This window comes from Brassica napus, chromosome C1 (genome assembly GCF_020379485.1).
Source record: "Brassica napus cultivar Da-Ae chromosome C1, Da-Ae, whole genome shotgun sequence".
Classification (NCBI taxonomy): Eukaryota; Viridiplantae; Streptophyta; class Magnoliopsida; order Brassicales; family Brassicaceae; genus Brassica; species Brassica napus.
In genome coordinates this window covers 7,367,264-7,384,671 of record NC_063444.1, presented here as the reverse complement: position 1 = coordinate 7,384,671, position 17,408 = coordinate 7,367,264, and the positions used below count along the sequence as shown (strand labels likewise).

Sequence of the window (17,408 nt, the reverse complement as noted above, 5' to 3'; positions counted from 1 at the left end):
GGAAATCCACGTTGCTCACCAATATAAAGTAGACGTTCAAGATCAGCCGGTGTTGGTCTTCATAGGTACTCATCGCCGAATAGATTTATTATTCATTCGACAAAATGTTCGACACATAACCGAGCAGTAGTTGCACCGAGTCGGAGGTATTCGTCAACAGCGTTAGCCGCAGAACCATACGCCAAGACACGAATGGCTGCTGTACACTTTTGAAGTGCAGAGAGACTACGCCTTCCGAGAGCATCTTTCTTTCTCGAAAGTATTCAACTTCATTAGAGAGTCGATCAACAATACGCATGAACAATGACTTGTTCATTCTAAATCGTCGTCAGAATAGATTTTCAGGATATGTTGGATTTTCACTGAAATAATCATTCCATAAACGTTGATCGCCTTCTTCCCGGTTTCTTTCTATATAAACCCGTTTTTTTCTTCTTTTTCTTTCGATTTCTTGATCACCATAATTATTGGCTAAATTCTCTAGTGTTTGATCAAAATAGTCATCAAAATATTGATCAAAATATTGATCAAAACTTTCATCATCTTGATCAAAAGTGTTATGAGAAGAAGAAGCCATTGAATAAATATAGTTGATCAAGGAGAATTATTTTTAAATAATTCGTAAAAGGAGTTGTGATAAAAAAAAAGAAGAAAAGCGTTTGGTGAGAATAGCTTTGAGATGATGAGAAAAGGAGAATAGCTTTGTGATGATGAGATGAGAAAGGTGAGAAGAAGTCTTGGTGATTCAAAGCTCTGAAGAAGAGCGTTTGGTGAGAAGGTGAGAAGTCTTGGTGATTACAATAGATGGTGAATGAAATCTTTATATAGAGCAAATGACTTGTATAGATTACAACATCTCGTGACTTGTTCTCGTGTCACATAAATACAAACATTAGTAAAAGACATACAACCTTGTGACCACTTGTGACACATACCTACAAACATAAGTACAACACCCGTGACACATACATACAAGCTTGTTCTCTCTTTTGACATTTTTTGCTTCTTCTTCTCAACAATCTTGCGACCTCACCCGTGATCATCTTTGTCTTGTGACCTCTTATCATCATCTGTGTCTCTCTGCACACAAATATAAAGACACAACAGATGAAAGATCACACCAGAAACATGAAACATAAGAGAAATTTTATAACAAAACAACAATTTTATAGAAGAACAGAGATTTTATAACACAACATATCACAACAACTTGAAACATACAGAGAGAAACATGAAACAGAACAAGAAAACTAGAGGAATAACATAAGTTGAAACATAGAGGAATTAAACATCTTCAAACACTCGATTTATTAGCTTCTGCTTTAGAGCTTCTTCAGCTTCAAAAAGTGGGTCTTTTTTGGAGATGAGACTTTCAAGCAAACGTTGCTTCGAAAGTCTCTCTTTAACGATTAAATCTCTCTCTTTAATAGACCACATTGTCTGAAACTCAGCTGTTCCTTTCCCTTCCTGGTGATCTCCTATACTTCTCTTACCGCTTGCTGCTTTCGCCGCCTTAACACCAGGAGGTCGTTGCGTTGCTTGATCACAGAGAGGGGAAGTTGCTCCATCTGATTGTGCTCCATCACACTTTCTCTTCTTACTGCTTCCAGTAATCTTGTGCGTTGCAGCTTCACACCATTTCTGGTCGTGCCTCAACTCCTCCCAATCATGGTGAAGGTTAAATTTTGTTTTATGGTCGTTGGCAAAGATGGTGTGTGCCATTTTCACAATATCAGCCTCACTCTGACCACTTGTTTTCTGTCTTGTTGCAACCACATAGCATCCAGAGAACTTGCAAACAAGATCGTTAATCTTCTGCCACCTTTGCTTACACTGAATGGGCTCTATCTTCTCACCCCTTTCCACCTTTGGACTTGCTGCATAGTACTCTGCATTGCGTTGCCAGAAAGCTCCTGCTTTCTGTTCATTGCCCACCAAAGGGTCCTTACTCGTGTTTAGTCAGGCGCTAATGAAGACTAGATCATCTGACACTGTCCATTTCCTTCTTCCTCTCCGCTTTGTTGGTGATTCTTCACAGAAGCTAGAGGTTTCAGTAGGGAGTTGAGATGAACCGTGCTCACCACCATGTGAAAAACGTGCATAAGGAAAGGTTTCAGGAAAGACAGTATCTTGTTGACTGTTCAACAGCTCAACAAAATTGGTAGAATCCATATCCTGATATGTGAGAGAAGAGAGGAAGAAGAAGAAATGTGTTTATTGATGAAAAGAAAGAGAGAAAGATGATGTTTTAATACGAGATAGGAGAGGAAGTTCGTGTTAGGTGGCTTTTAATTAGCTTTACTCTTTGATTTTATTTGAGTTGAGGTGATTAGACAAGTATCTAACAAATTTATTATCTAGCACACATCAGAGCAATACTATCTAACACAAACATTGAACACAACCATTAATCGCAAGCATTCATCACAACCATAACCTAAATCTAACCAGCATTTATTAAGCAGTCAACTATGAAGTTTTGGACACTTACCTAACCGAGAGTCTCAAGTGTGCTTCACACCCTTCCTCACCGGGCCAACACCTCCAAGAAATAAGCTGTCTTTGGCTGCTCATTCAGATCTTTGCCTCCTCACATGATTCATCAACGCAAACCAAAGCAAATAAAATTATGTAAATAAATGATTTCAATGTAAACCAAACCAAATCAGAAGATGATCTATAGAGAACAATACACAACAATACAGAGCCGAACTTCCAATCATTTACCAGTTTGCTAGATTAAGAACTAGCTAATTTAAATCTCAATCTAAATTAACTAGTCTCAAATCTTTACCAGTTTCAATCTCAATCTAAACTAACTAGTCTCAAACGTTACCGGTTTCAATCTGAACTAACTTAATACCAAAAATACTGAGCCAAAGTTCGAAACATTTACCACTTCGGAAGTGATCTCAAAGTTGAAGAGATCGGTCTTCTGACGGAGAAGAAGAGAGAAGACGGCATCGACGCCGTGATGAAGACCGAGAGAGTCGATTTCCGTGGTGGTCTCGTTCGGTCTTCTGACGGAGAAGTAGAGAGAAGACGGAATCGCGGCTTTGATGAGTACCGAGACACTCGTCGTCCGTGGTGGGTTCTTCTGCCGGAGAAGACGTGAAGCGACGGAGGAGACTTTGTCGGGACTGAGAGAAGACAGAGGAGACGCCGTAAGGACCGACACAATCTTCGTCCTTGGTGGATTTTGATCCTTTTTCTGGCGGTGAAGACGAGAGAAGACGGAGGACGAAACAAGAGAAGACGTTCGATCGGTGGTGGGTTTCGATCTTCTACTGCCGGCGATGACGAGACCATACGGAGGAGACGCCGTCTGGATCGCGATAGCCGTCGTCCTTGCTGGTGGGTTTCGATCGGTTGTGGGTTTCGATCGGTGGTTGTTTCAATCGGCGACGGAGAAGACGAGAAGACGAGAAGACGAGAACCACGACGGAGGATCAGTGGTGGAGGCACGGTCGTGGGTTTTGATCTTTCGTCGGTTCGCTCCTTCTTTGTTGACGGAGAAAACGGGGAGAGATGAGAGAACGAAGTGAGAGGAGAGAAGAAAATAAAACAGAAAAGAAAATAGAAAAAAAAATACTTTTACCTCCTGTGCTGACACGTGCCTCTAACACCTCCCTTATTACCGATCACAAAAATCTCAAAGTAAAGATCGATAATCTCCTTTTTCTTTTGTTTTGATTTAATTAATTCACTTATTTGGGCTAAGGATCCCATTAAGAACTAGGGATAAACGTGGTCTTAGCTCTGTATAAAATATAAAGAAAGTAGTTGCCAGTTATAATATAACTTTGGGTACAGAGACGTATGTTACTTTATGACTTCATCTTATAGTATTCTTCGCCACCTTCTCAAGAACACCAAGACGTTCTCCGTGTAATCCCGCGCAGAAATTACAAAAAAGAAATGGAGATAACGAACGTGATGGAATACGAGAAAATCGCAAAGGAGAAATTACCAAAGTTGGTATATGATTACTATGCATCTGGTGCAGAGGATCAGTGGACTCTTCAGGAGAATCGTAACGCCTTCTCCAGGATTCTGTAAGGGAACCCATATGTTCTTTCCTTTCCTCCTTATAAATTGTATTTAAGTATTGGGGTATATTACTTTTCCTTTTTCATATGTTGAAAAAAAATAGGTTTAGGCCTCGGATTCTCAAAGATGTAAGCGAGATTGATGTGAGCACAAGGGTTTTAGGGTTTAACATTTCCATGCCAATCATGGTTGCTCCTACGGCAATGCAGAAAATGGCTCACCCTGATGGTAAGTCCTTTTTGAGATATGTTATGAGAGTAGCTTCTTGAGATGTCTTGTAAGGAAAAAGAAGCAATCTCATTTCCCTTAACGTTCACTATGTGAAATGGCTTGTCATTGCAGGCGAGCTTGCAACCGCCAGAGCTACTTCCGCTGCTGGAACGATCATGGTTTTGATTCTCTCTCTCTCAACATCTTATTGGCTATCTCCTTTTTACATTCATTTTAATTATTATTTGATATTTTTTTCAGACTTTATCTACATGTGCTACTTGTAGTGTTGATGAAGTTGCTTCCACAGGACCTGGTATTCGTTTCTTCCAACTCTACGTAAGTATGCACATGAGCTTTTCTCCACACGAGTTATGTATTTTCACTTTTCGATAATTTTTTTAGCTATTGATTCTCTCTTGATTCCAGGTCTATGAGGACAGATACGTGGTTAGACAGCTTGCGAAACGAGCTGAAGAAGCTGGATTCAAAGCGATTGCTCTTACTGTAGATACCCCTAGGTTCGGACGCAGAGAAGCCGACATCAAAAACAGGTGAATAAACTTCACACCATCATATAAAAGTTTGTGAAATATTTTGCTTACCTTGATGGATATTATCTTTTGCAGATTCGCGCTTCCTCGAGATCTAACTTTGAAGAACTTCGAAGGGTTGGATCTTGGGGAAATAGACAAGGTCAGTGACACAATGATATAATAAACATACAAAATGGATCTAGAAGCTAAATACCTTACACTATCTGTTTCTGTTGATAATTGCAGACCAATGACTCATGGCTAGCTTCTTATGCTGCAAGTCAAGTTGATCAATCACTTAGCTGGAAGGTTAGAATATGTCTAAATATTTGTTCAGCTGGCAAGTATTTTGTTTCAGCTTCTCTGAGCTGTTTGTTTCTTCTTCTTATAGGATATAAAGTGGCTCCAATCAATCACAAGCTTGCCAATACTTCTCAAGGGTGTTCTTACAGCTGAGGATGGTAACACTCTGCATCAAACCTTTTACTTTAAAATCACAAAAACAAAGTTGAGAACATTCTTTTGATCATTTGAAATTTTGGCAGCAAGGATCGCGGTTGAATATGGAGCTGAAGGGATTATAGTTTCTAACCATGGAGCTCGTCAGCTCGATTATGTCCCTCCAACTATAATGGCCCTTGAAGAGGTTAACCTCTAAATGCATTTACATTAGAAAAAACAGTTCTAAATAATGACTTCATCAGTGTTACAAAAAAAAAGACTTCAGCTTATTTTTTTCATATTTGTTTTATGGATATTTAAATTTGATTCTACCAAGCAAATTCAAAAATGGCAGGTGGTTAAAGCCGTGCAGGGTCGGATACCGGTGTTTCTTGACGGTGGGGTTCGCCGTGGAACAGATATATTTAAAGCATTGGCTCTTGGAGCTTCAGGTGTCTTTGTAAGTTCATTCATCAAACACACTCTTTAGCTCTTATATTCCCCATGTTTTCTCTCTTTTCATTTCGGTTCTGCATGAGTAGTAACACTGATTGCCTCTCCCTAATTTTTACCATGCTAGCAATGGGATTAGTCAAAAATGAACCCAAGAAAATGACTAATCCCATTGCTAGCATATGAATACCCTCACTTGATAATATAATAATTCACACGACATGTAACTAATTATTAAATGTTGATTAGGTTGGGAGGCCAACCTTGTTCTCGCTTGCAGCGGACGGAGAGGCCGGAGTGAGGAAGATGCTGCAAATGCTAAGAGATGAGCTCGAGCTGACAATGGCACTAAGTGGGTGCAGTTCTCTGAGAGAGATCAGTAGAAACCACATCAAGACCGATTGGGACTTTCCTCATTACCTCCCGGCCAAGCTATAGGGAATCTTATTGATCACTTGGTTTAATAATCATCGAGGAAAACAAAAGAAGAGATGGATGGTTGGATATATGAAGTAATAATCTCATCGAACTAAAATAAAAATTTACATTTGAGTAAAAAGAATTGCGTATATGATATTTGAAGTAAGTCTTTAATTTCACACTCCAATATGTTGTACCAATCAGAACTTTTTGGTTTTTCTTTCCATCTTTCTAGCTCTAGTTTGGACGAGCTTTCTCCCAATTGTGCCTGGTAAATAGAAAGTGACGTGTGTGAGAAGCAAGAGTGTTAGAGACGTTCACCCTTTCTCTCAATTGTGTCCGCAGTTTCTTCCACTGCGACTCATCAAAATCGTGGACAAAACCATGAGAAAAATCTCTGTGGTAGATTTGGGAGGCAAAACATATGAAGATTGCGTCAGATATTGGTTTGCAAAAAAAAAAAAAAAAGAAGAAGACCGTTACCTTTTTCAGTTGGTTCTTTCAACGGACTTTTTTATTCTTTGATTTATTTCTTCTTACCACAGGTACAGCACCTTGATGTAAATAATGGTTTTTGACTGAATTAATTTCATATTCATATGCTTCATAAACACTTAAATAGAAGAGATGGTGTTCTGCGGGGCACTTCCGGTGACTATTTTGGGCTTGTTTTCTTATGGAACTTTTAAATGAACCACTTGATTACCAAAAAAATAAAATGAACCACTTGTTGGATATCCCTCCTTAAGCCCAAAACTAATCAAATCATAATCAAGCCTTAGTCCAAGAAGAAGAAACATCTAGAGAAAAGTGGAGAAGTATAGAAGAAGAATTGTGTAGAAGAAGAGAGAAAGTTATGGAGTTAGATATTTTGAAATAAATAATAATTTAGAGAAATCTAGAACTTGTTGGAGTATGCTCCTTCACTTGTATAAATAGGGGTGCTTAGCACCATTTGTAATCATCCAAGAATCAAGAAAAACAAAGAGAGAAAATATTTGTAAGAGAGAGTTTCCAAAAACAAAATCTTTGTAGTAAACCCTTTCCTAAATATTAAGAGTCTTCTTCTTAAATTTTCTAGTTGTCTAATACCATCTTCATCTCATCGATATTGGATAATTTTCCCAACAGCTGGTATCAGAGCAAGGTTACCGTTATCTTTGAAGAAGTGAAGATGGAGGCCACCGTTACCTTTGAAGGTGACATGTTCAAGCTCACGACGGACAACTTCTCTTATTGGAAACCGATGATGGAAGATCACCTTTATTGTAAGGATTTGCATGAGCCCATCATCATGAAGGATAAGCCGGAAGGAAAGGATGATAAAGCATGGGAGATTCTTAATAGAAAGGCGGTTGCCGTAATCCGTAAGTATGTCGACCGATCTCTTTTTGAACATGTCTCTACCTACACAAATGCTTTTGAATTATGGACAAAACTTGAATCCATGATTCAAAAGAAAACACCTCGAAACAAAGCTCTTCTTGTTCGACGGTTGGTAAAGTTGGAGTACAAGGATGGCCAGAGCATGATGGAGCACTTGAACAATTTCAAGGGGATTGTAAATCAGCTTAACAAAGTTGATATGAAGGTTGAAGACGAAATGCAAGCCCTTTTACTCCTCAGTTCACTGCCGGAGAGTTGGGACACACTAGTTGTCACTCTAAGCAATTCAGCACCGGAGGGAAAGCTTACCATGGACACCGTCACTGATAGCCTTCTAAACGAAGAAGTTCGCAGGAAGGAACGAGGTTCGAGTTCATATTCAGAAGCTAACATTGTTGATAGACGAGGTAGAGAAGAGACTCGTGGTCAAAACCGAAGCAGAGGACGAGACCAATCTCGAGGAAGATCCAAGTCACGTCCGAGAGTTACTTGCTATTACTGTGGCAAACAGGGTCACATGAAGTCGGAATGTCGGTTTTTCAAGAAAGACAAACAAGCCGGTAATATCAAACCAGACCGGTTCAATCCTACAAAGAAGCATGAAGAAAAGACTACCACCATTGTGGAAGACCAGAGCGAAGAATTATATCTCGTTGGAGAATGTAATCTTAGCTCTGATGATAGCTCATGGATCGTTGATTCTGGTGCTTCTTTTCACGTCACCCCTCATGGAAGCTTCTTCACAACCTATCAAAGTGGTGACTTTGGTAATGTTCAAATGGGAAATCAAGGAAGAAGCAAGATCATTGGAAAGGGGGATGTTATTCTTACATCAAACACTGGATGTAAGATAGTTCTCAAGGATGTGAGACATGTTCCCGACATGCGACTCAATCTCATATCAACCGGAAAGCTCGATGATGTCGGCTTGGACAGTCATTTTGGTGGTGGCAAATGGAAGTTAACCAAAGGAAGTTTGATCATGGCTCGAGGAAGAAAAGAAGGCTCATTATACGTGACTCAAGCCAAGCTTTGCAAGGAAGAAGTAAACGTTGCAAGTGATGACATCGATATATGGCACCGAAGACTCGGGCATATGAGTGAGAAAGGTTTAAGTATACTTTCTAGCAAGAAACTTCTTCCTGATATGAAAGGTATTTCTCTCTCACCATGTCATGATTGCTTAGCCGGAAAACAACATAGGGTCGCTTTCCGAAGATCATCTACGCCTATGAGAAGAAAGCATATTCTTGATCTTGTGCATACTGACGTATGCTCCATGTCCGAGAAATCCAATGGAGGGGCATCATATTTCGTCACCTTTATTGATGACCATTCAAGGAAGGTATGGGTATACCTTTTGAAGTCAAAAGATCAAGTTCTTGATGCTTTCAAGGAGTTTGTAGCCCAAGCAGAGCGAAGTACGGGTCAAAAACTCAAGTGTGTTCGATCTGACAATGGTGGAGAGTACCGAGGTCCCTTTGAAGCGTTTTGCAAAGCTCATGGAATCAGGATGGAGAAGACACCACCAAAGACGCCACAACTGAACGGGCTAGCTGAAAGAATGAATCGAACGATCACAGAAAGAGTTCGGTGCATGCTCTCTCACGCTAAACTACCCAAACCATTTTGGGGAGAAGCCATAAAGACTGCAGTGGACGTCATAAATCTTACACCATCAGTTCCTTTGGAAGGCGATGTCCCGGAGGAAGTTTGGTCGGGTAAGAAGGTCTCTTACAACCATTTGAAGGTGTTCGGTTGCAGAACGTTTGTCCATATACCTAAGGATGAACGAGCCAAGCTAGACTCTAAGACTAAAGAGTGCATTTATCTTGGATCACCAAAAGACGAATTCGGCTATCGGCTTTGGGATCCGGTTAACAGAAAAGTTATCCGGAGCAGAGATGTTGTTTTCTTCGAAGATCAAACAATCGAAGACATCAACAAATCAAAGAAACCAAAGCTAAGGGTTGTAAGGAATGAAGATTCTCATAAGCCTCAAGATCATGAACAAGTGATTGGAGATGATGGCGAAGGGGATCCAATCATGGATCCGAATGGTGATGAAGGTGAAGAAGAAGTTCAAGTGGAGCCAGAGGAAGAACATGAGCCAAGAAGGTCTGGAAGAGAGACAAGACCATCTGTAAGATATTATCGAGATGAGTACGTTAATCTTACAGATGAGGGGGAGCCTCAAAGCTATGAGGAGGCCATAGGAGACACCCATAAAGATAAGTGGGTTGAAGCTATGCAAGATGAAATGCAATCCTTGCATGATAATCACACTTATGAGCTGATGAAGCTACCAAAAGGAAAGAGAGCCTTGAAGAACAAGTGGGTGTATAGGTTGAAGTATGAAGATAGAAGCTCAAATCCAAGATACAAAGCTCGATTGGTTGTGAAAGGATTCAACCAAAAGAAAGGCATAGATTTTGAAGAAATATTCTCTCCAGTGGTGAAGATGTCCTCTATCCGAGTGGTTCTTGGTCTAGCAGCAGTTCTAGACTTGGAGATTGAACAACTCGATGTCAAGACGGCCTTTCTACATGGTGAACTCGAGGAGGAGATCTATATGGAGCAACCTGAAGGATTCAAGGTTCCAGGAAAAGAAGACTTGGTGTGCCGATTAAAGAAGAGTCTTTACGGTCTCAAGCAAGCCCCAAGACAATGGTATAAGAAGTTTGACTCCTTCATGGTGGATCACAACTTCAAGAAAACCAAGAACGATCATTGCGTTTTTATAAAGAGGTACGAAAGCGGCGACTTTCTCATATTATTACTCTATGTTGACGATATGTTGATTGTGGGCCAAGATCGCAACAAAATAGCCGCATTGAAGAATGACCTAGGAGAGTCCTTTGCAATGAAAGATTTGGGGCAAGCGAGACAGATTCTTGGAATGAAAATCACTCGGGATAGACCAAAGAAGCTTTTGTGGTTATCCCAAGAACGATATGTTGAAAGGGTGTTGGAGAGATTCAACATGAATAAGGCAAAGCCAGTGAACACTCCACTTGGTGGACATTTCAAGTTATGTTCGGAGCAAAGTCCAACAAGTGAGAAAGAGAAAGAAGAAATGAAGACTACCCCATATGCATCAGCAGTAGGCAGTCTCATGTATGCTATGGTGTGCACCAGACCGGACATTGCCTATGCAGTAGGAGTTGTGAGTCGCTTTCTAGCGAATCCAGGAAAGGAGCATTGGAAAGCAGTTAAGTGGATCCTACGCTATCTACGAGGCACAACGAAGAAGTGTCTATGTTTTGGCAATGGAAAATTGGAGCTGAACGGTTACACCGATGCAGATTGGGCTGGTGATAAAGATTCAAGGAAATCAACATCAGGATTTGTGACTACCTTTGCAGGGGGAGCTGTTTCCTGGCAATCGAAATTACAAAAGTGTGTTGCCTTATCCACAACGGAAGCGGAGTACATCGCAGCAACGGAAGCATGCAAGGAGATGCTATGGATGAAGAACTTCTTGCTTGAGTTGAGAGTAAAGCAAGACAAGTACAACATGCTATGTGACAACCAAAGTGCTATTCACTTAGCAAAGAATCCAACGTTTCACTCTCGCTCAAAGCACATTGATATCCGACATCACTGGATCCGAGAAGTTCTGGAAGAGAAGCTCATACATCTCACAAAGGTACACACCGACGAAAATTGGTCAGACTTTATGACCAAAGTATTACCGATCAAGAAGTTTGAAGATTGCTGCAAAGGCACAGGCATGGCGACTGTTTCGGGCTAAATCGGGAAGGGGGAGATTTGTTGGATTTCCCTCCTTAAGCCCAAAACTAATCAAATCATAATCAAGCCTTAGTCCAAGAAGAAGAAACATCTAGAGAAAAGTGGAGAAGTATAGAAGAAGAATTGTGTAGAAGAAGAGAGAAAGTTATGGAGTTAGATATTTTGAAATAAATAATAATTTAGAGAAATCTAGAACTTGTTGGAGTGTGCTCCTTCACTTGTATAAATAGGGGTGCTTAGCACCATTTGTAATCATCCAAGAATCAAGAAAAACAAAGAGAGAAAATATTTGTAAAAGAGAGTTTCCAAAAACAAAATCTTTGTAGTAAACCCTTTCCTAAATATTAAGAGTCTTCTTCTTAAATTTTCTAGTTGTCTAATACCATCTTCATCTCATCGATATTGGATAATTTTCCCAACACCACTTGTATATATGTGGAGAAAAGATATGTCCATTCACTAATCCACAGAACATACCATGTCCACAGGCTATATGTAAGCGCTGCTATCCAACTAATCACTTGTTCCTTTGGCTCCAATAATTCTTTGGATTCTTATGGTGTAAAATTCAAAACATGATCGAGTTTCTCTATTCGAAACCATAGAGCCTAGGGTTATCCATGAATGCAGAACAATTTTGTCTTCGAAACTGCCAGATCTTGGAGATTGTTATGGGAGAAATTTAGGATTGGAAAAAAAGAGAGGCTGGCAAGATTTTCAGCTCAGGAGTAACCTAAACATTGATCCCGCTAGATACTCTTAGATATAAGATCAACTGTTGAGAACAATAGCGACGAGGAAAAGAGTAATATCCATTTAAACTGATCTAGTCTCCAGCCCCAGGAGACTAGGGACCTATGACTTTTTTTTTTGAATGAATCGGGACCGATGACGTCTTGGATATGAGAAAGAATATTTAGGCATGGGCGTTCGGGTCTTCGGGTCGGGTTCGGGCCGGTTCCTTTCGGGTCCGAATCTTTCGGATCTTAAATATTTAGACCCAATAGGTACTTAGAAATTTTCGGTTCGGGTTCGGGTCGGTTCTTCTCGGGTCCGGGTCGGTTCGGGTCTATAATTAAAATACCCATAACTTTTCGGATTCATATCGGGTCCGGGTCGGGTTCGGGTATTTAGGATCTGAAAAAGACATGACATACCCAGTTCCATCAATAATTAAAATACCCATAACTTTTCGGATTCATATATATCTAAAATTTTACAAAATAACTTAAATGAAACTATTAATAATAAAATAAAATATTTTTAAACTCTAAATTTTACATTTTAAAGCTTCATATTACTTAAACAATATTACAAAATAACAAATGTTGTTAACAAAAGATATTTCAACTAAATCATAAAATAATATGTATAAAATAGAACACAAAATATCATAGTTTTAGATATACATGTTTTTAAGTCGGGTACAAATCGGTTCTTACCGGGTCGAGTCTATTCGGATCGGTTCTTTTCGGGTCCGGGTCTATTCGGATCGGTTCCTTTCGGTTCCAGATCTATTCGGATAAAACAATTTTAGACCCAAAAGGTACTTGTAAATTTTCGGTCCGGGTCTGGGTCGGGTATTTTTGGATCGGTTCTGGTTCGGGTTTTCGGATCCAGGTTAAAATGCCCAGACCTAAGAATATTGATGACAGAAATCAAGTTTCTTCCTTCAACATCCAATTTTTCAATGGTTGGATGATTTTCACTAGATACAGTAGTCTCTAACAGTAGTATCGGGCCGATATCAAATTCAAATTCCTCTTTGTTTCTTTAGGAAACTTTGAATATCTGTATAGATTATAGAATTGTGATTGTATATTATTATTTTCTTTCAGTAACGTTGTTTCCAGACGTTTCTGATTTGGAACTATATATGGAACCAAGAGCGGTCCTGGACAGAAGCGGCATAAGCATCTGCTTCCGATCTTTAATGTCGAGAGAAAAATTTCGGCCATTTTTCAATTGCTATCAGTAGGTCAGATGGTTAAGTATCTGTTGTTCTGTTTAATGGTGCCAAGTTCAAGCCTCCATGTCAACCTTTTTTTTTAATATGCTTCCAGCTTTTTAAATTTCTTTTTTTTACAGGGCCGGGCCTGTATGGAACGGAACAAAACTGATGAAGTTAATATATGGTTGTACCTTCACTGTATGACTATTTGTTTTGGATGACGACCATCAAACATAACACAATTTTGTCTAATTACTTTGGATGAAAACGAAAAATGTAATAACGTGGTTGCATTAACTATGCAACGTTTGTAAACAACATGAGGTGCATGACATCATCTTGATACATTCATCTGACAATCACACCAATTGTGTCCGTATATAAATACATATATACGTAGATATCTAGGTATACGATTTTACAGTATAGTGATTGTATAGTAATACATGATTCATACGTGGCTTCACTTAGTACCACGAATTTGTTGCCCATAAAATACAAATTTCGAGATCTATGGATCATATATGAACAGTCTTTTGCTGGTACGAGTCATCTACATTTGATTGTTATGATAGTCATTTCTACTGTTTCGTTATTGCGCTAGTCATCTTTTATAGTGATGATACAGCTAAGTTTTTTTATTCATATTCCTAACAAGAGTCAATGCATGCATGAAAGGCAAACGATAAGCAGGATCCTTATCTATATTAGCAATTTATATTACATGGTATAAGATAATTAATAATTTAAAAGATCCTTATGTAAATTGATATTATTATTTTTATATTATGAAACACGACAATCAACTATGCTTAACATTGTTATTGAGTTTTTTTTTGTTTCCACTTTAATTTGTGCTTAAGGTTACTAAATTTTTATTTTCTTTCATATATATTATTTTGAGTTTGTATTGTATATTTGTATGGTAAAGTTACGAAAATATGTCAAAACGATGCCCGTCCAGATGAGGCCAAATATTTAGAAATAATAGATATCAAAACCTACAAATTACAATAATTATTATACTTGGTCCACGAGTTCACTTGCATCCACAAACGTACCATGAAAACCGTACGGTACTCTAGTCGGTAGTTTGATCGTAGCTTCAAGCTTTAAATTAACGGCGTTAATAATTTGAAGTTCCGACGTCTCTTTCTCTTCGTCGTGAACGTGACAGAATATATAACCATCATCTTCATTATCTCCACCGTCAACGGAGCCACTAGGCAAGAAAAAAGGTTCTCCGCCGTACTTCTCATCGCCGTAAACGTTCTTTTCAATTTCGCCGGTGACAAGATCAACCTTAGCGAAACCGGAGACTTTCGGCCAAGGATCAGCGATAGCCAGAAACGCGAACCGGGTTTTCCTACCTAACCGGTTTCGGTTAACCATACCGATCTCTAAATTCACATCGTCGACCATCATCGCTCGACGCGTGGATTCACGCGTCCTGAGGTTTATCCTGATCTCCGTCAAGACGCTTTTCAAGCTCTCGTCTCTCTCGTTGAAGATAGAATCCGCCGGCGACATACACGACCCGATCACCACCACTTCCTCAGTCTCCGGCGATTCCCACGCGTTCCAGAGATGGAAACAGAACGTCTCCGGCGAATCCACCCAGATTATCTCGGAAGCCTCCGTCGCGTCTTTCGGCATTATCCCCAATCGCGAAACCTTATCGCCGTCGAAAACCACCGGCGAGTTTCCGGCCATCATCTCCCCTAGCTTGAACACGACTTGTTGATCCGGAATCACCACGAAGTTCTCCGTTATAGCGAAATCGTGAATCATCGTCGGAGTCTCGAGCGGGATCTCTAGTTCCGGTGATTTAACGCCGTCCGGCGAGAATCTGAAGTACTTCAAGTAAGGCTTTCTCACGACGTCGTAGCTCAGCGCGTGGAGCTCCTTCGTAACCGGGTCGAGTTTCGGGTGGGCGATCATCGTGGATTTTAACTGACCGTCGAAATCGTAACGCCCAACGGTTTCGAGATCCCCGGTTTGAGTTATTTTCAGCTGATACGGTAAATCGTCTTCTGACATTGCTAACAGCCGGTTATTGAAGTAAACCAAACCGGCGTTCGCTACACCGACGCCGTTTTGGTTGTTGACGAGACCGCAAAGCCCACGTGCGTAGAAAAGCATCAGACGTGCGATTCCCGAGTGGCCGTGAAGCTCGCCGATTGCTTTCGGGAAAACCGGTCTACCCAATCGTGTTTCCTGAATCAATCTCTCGGTTTTAGTAAACCGGCATGCGTAGCTTGCTGAACCGTTGGTTATTTTAATGGCGTGAACCATTCCGTCTCCGTCGAATAAATGGTGTCCAGCGATCGGGTCGAACATTGGATTTGCGCCGTTACGGACGTAAACTCCGTCAATGCTGTCAGGGATTGTTCCTTCGACGGTAAGAAATTGTCGGACGGGATATTCCGATACCGGAAAATAATTACCGGCGATCTGAACACTTGGATCAGCGGTTTTGGAAAGAGGAGTATCTTTCTCGTGGGAAATTAACGCGCGCTCAGCCGCGTCAATAGCAATCGCCGCCGCTTTCTGGAAGATGTTTAGTCGGAGGGAATTATGCTGCGGCGGCGGCGTCGCAGTGGTTCTGGGTGTAAATGAAGAAAGTTTTAGGGGTTGCTCCGTTACGTCGATGTGCACCGTGCATTTAACTTTCGGCTGTCTTTTGATGGGCCTCATGCATAAATCACTTTGGGCTTGAGGATATGTTATAGCACCGCTCGTCGACATTGTAAGCAGAGAAACCATTGGCTTCTGTTTTGATCTTACGTTAGAATTTTGAGACAGTGACTGTATCTTGTGTTCTGGTTTGAAGACTGAGAGCCAGAACGAGAGAGAGGAAAAGAAAGGAAGGTTCGATGATAAGAAAACCGAAGAAAGAGAAACTATATATAGAGTTGGGTAAGTGAGAGAGGTAGAGAGTAGTCTCTATATTAAGTCAGTAAATTTATAAAATGATTTCAACCATGCCTTATATTACATGAAAATACCATAGAAACAAAATTTAAGACTAAACAGTTATGAGTGATTTATGGTAAAATCGGGAAGTCATCAAGGCTTTTCACTAAGTCAAATTTCGTATTAGTAAACAAATCCTTTTTTTGATATCATATTTAGGAAAACCATCTTTTCTTGAAAAGTCATTTGCTTTGTGTTAAATTTCGTTATTTATTGAATAACACTAACCAAAGTTTTTTTTAAACAAAATTCATTTATAGTTAAATTGAAAAGACATAAAATATATAGTGATAAATTTTATAGACATTAATTGTGATGCGATATGCATGTATGTTATCACCACATTAATTCACTCTCAAAACAATGATGACATGACATATATGTAATTATGATGTACAATTTTCTTTATAAAGATTTATATTTGTAGCAAATTATTTAATATGGTAATTATTATTAACTCATATATCACTATTATTTAATTTGTATAAATACTTGTTTTGGCAAAACTATTAAATATATTAATAACTAATAATTCATATATCTGGTAATTCATATATCACCATTAAATTTTATATATATCAAATCAATAAAAAAATAAACTAAATAGAATTAAAAATATATTCTTACATCAACTTATATATATCATATTCTCTATATATATATTATCAAAATTAGCTGTAAGTATGCATAAAAAAAATACAAAACTAAAGCAACACTAATTATAATTTTTTTTCAAAGTTGCTTGAAATACATTAAGCTGTATACCAATTTTCAAAAATACCCTTAATCAAAAAATTCTAACTCTACTGAAATTTAAATAAAATAAAATTAAAATTGCAAAGCAAATCAAAAAAGAATAAAATTACAAAAAACACTTAAAATAGACAAATAATAATGTTTCAGTGTAAACTAAAATTTTCTTTTGAAAAAAAAATATATATATATATTTAAATTATGTATTTTTGCGCATGGCACATCAAAACTTCTAGTTTCATATCAAACACCATTGTGCTCCTGATAATCAAATAAGGTACTGTTGTAAAACACAATTGGTATTATGAAAATTTCTTAACATATTTTACATCTCTCTTAATAAAGTATTGTTTTGTCTTTGTGAAAACCAACTTAGGCCATTGGTTTGATTGAATCTGCATTAATGTTTTACACAAGGAAATTTGATTTTATTAACAGTTATACAGATTGAAAATATCATAAAAAGGACGTGTTATGTT

The 17,408-nt window shown here is 39.0% G+C and overlaps 2 protein-coding genes across 2 annotated transcripts; one reads left to right on the top strand and one right to left on the bottom strand.

Moving 5' to 3' along the window:
* The first annotated feature begins 3,599 nt into the window (after positions 1–3,599).
* LOC106374343 (glycolate oxidase 3-like) lies at positions 3,600–6,479 on the top strand. The gene is made up of 11 exons (XM_048745475.1): positions 3,600–4,055; positions 4,154–4,278; positions 4,393–4,439; positions 4,522–4,599; positions 4,690–4,814; positions 4,890–4,956; positions 5,043–5,105; positions 5,188–5,257; positions 5,342–5,442; positions 5,593–5,697; positions 5,940–6,479. Exons 1-11 carry the CDS (start codon positions 3,919–3,921, stop codon positions 6,126–6,128), a joined length of 1,107 nt encoding a protein of 368 aa, XP_048601432.1. The 5' UTR covers positions 3,600–3,918; the 3' UTR covers positions 6,129–6,479.
* Positions 6,480–14,140: 7,661 nt separating this feature from the next.
* On the bottom strand, positions 14,141–16,667 carry LOC106374342 (9-cis-epoxycarotenoid dioxygenase NCED2, chloroplastic-like). The gene has a single exon (XM_013814393.3). The coding sequence runs from the start codon at positions 15,964–15,966 to the stop codon at positions 14,221–14,223; it is 1,746 nt and encodes a 581-aa protein (XP_013669847.2). The 5' UTR covers positions 15,967–16,667; the 3' UTR covers positions 14,141–14,220.
* Between the last annotated feature and the right edge of the window lie 741 nt (positions 16,668–17,408).

What these genes read in the sequence shown, in the direction of transcription:
- LOC106374342 (XM_013814393.3), bottom strand. Translation starts at nt 15,966, where the DNA reads ATGGTTTCTCTGCTTACAATGTCGACGAGCGGTGCTATAACATATCCT.
- LOC106374343 (XM_048745475.1), top strand. Translation starts at nt 3,919, where the DNA reads ATGGAGATAACGAACGTGATGGAATACGAGAAAATCGCAAAGGAGAAA. An exon ending in ATCAATCACTTAGCTGGAAG is followed by an intron (nt 5,106 to 5,187) that starts GTTAGAATATGT and finishes TTCTTCTTATAG; the next exon opens with GATATAAAGTGGCTCCAATC. An exon ending in TGTTCTTACAGCTGAGGATG is followed by an intron (nt 5,258 to 5,341) that starts GTAACACTCTGC and finishes AAATTTTGGCAG; the next exon opens with CAAGGATCGCGGTTGAATAT.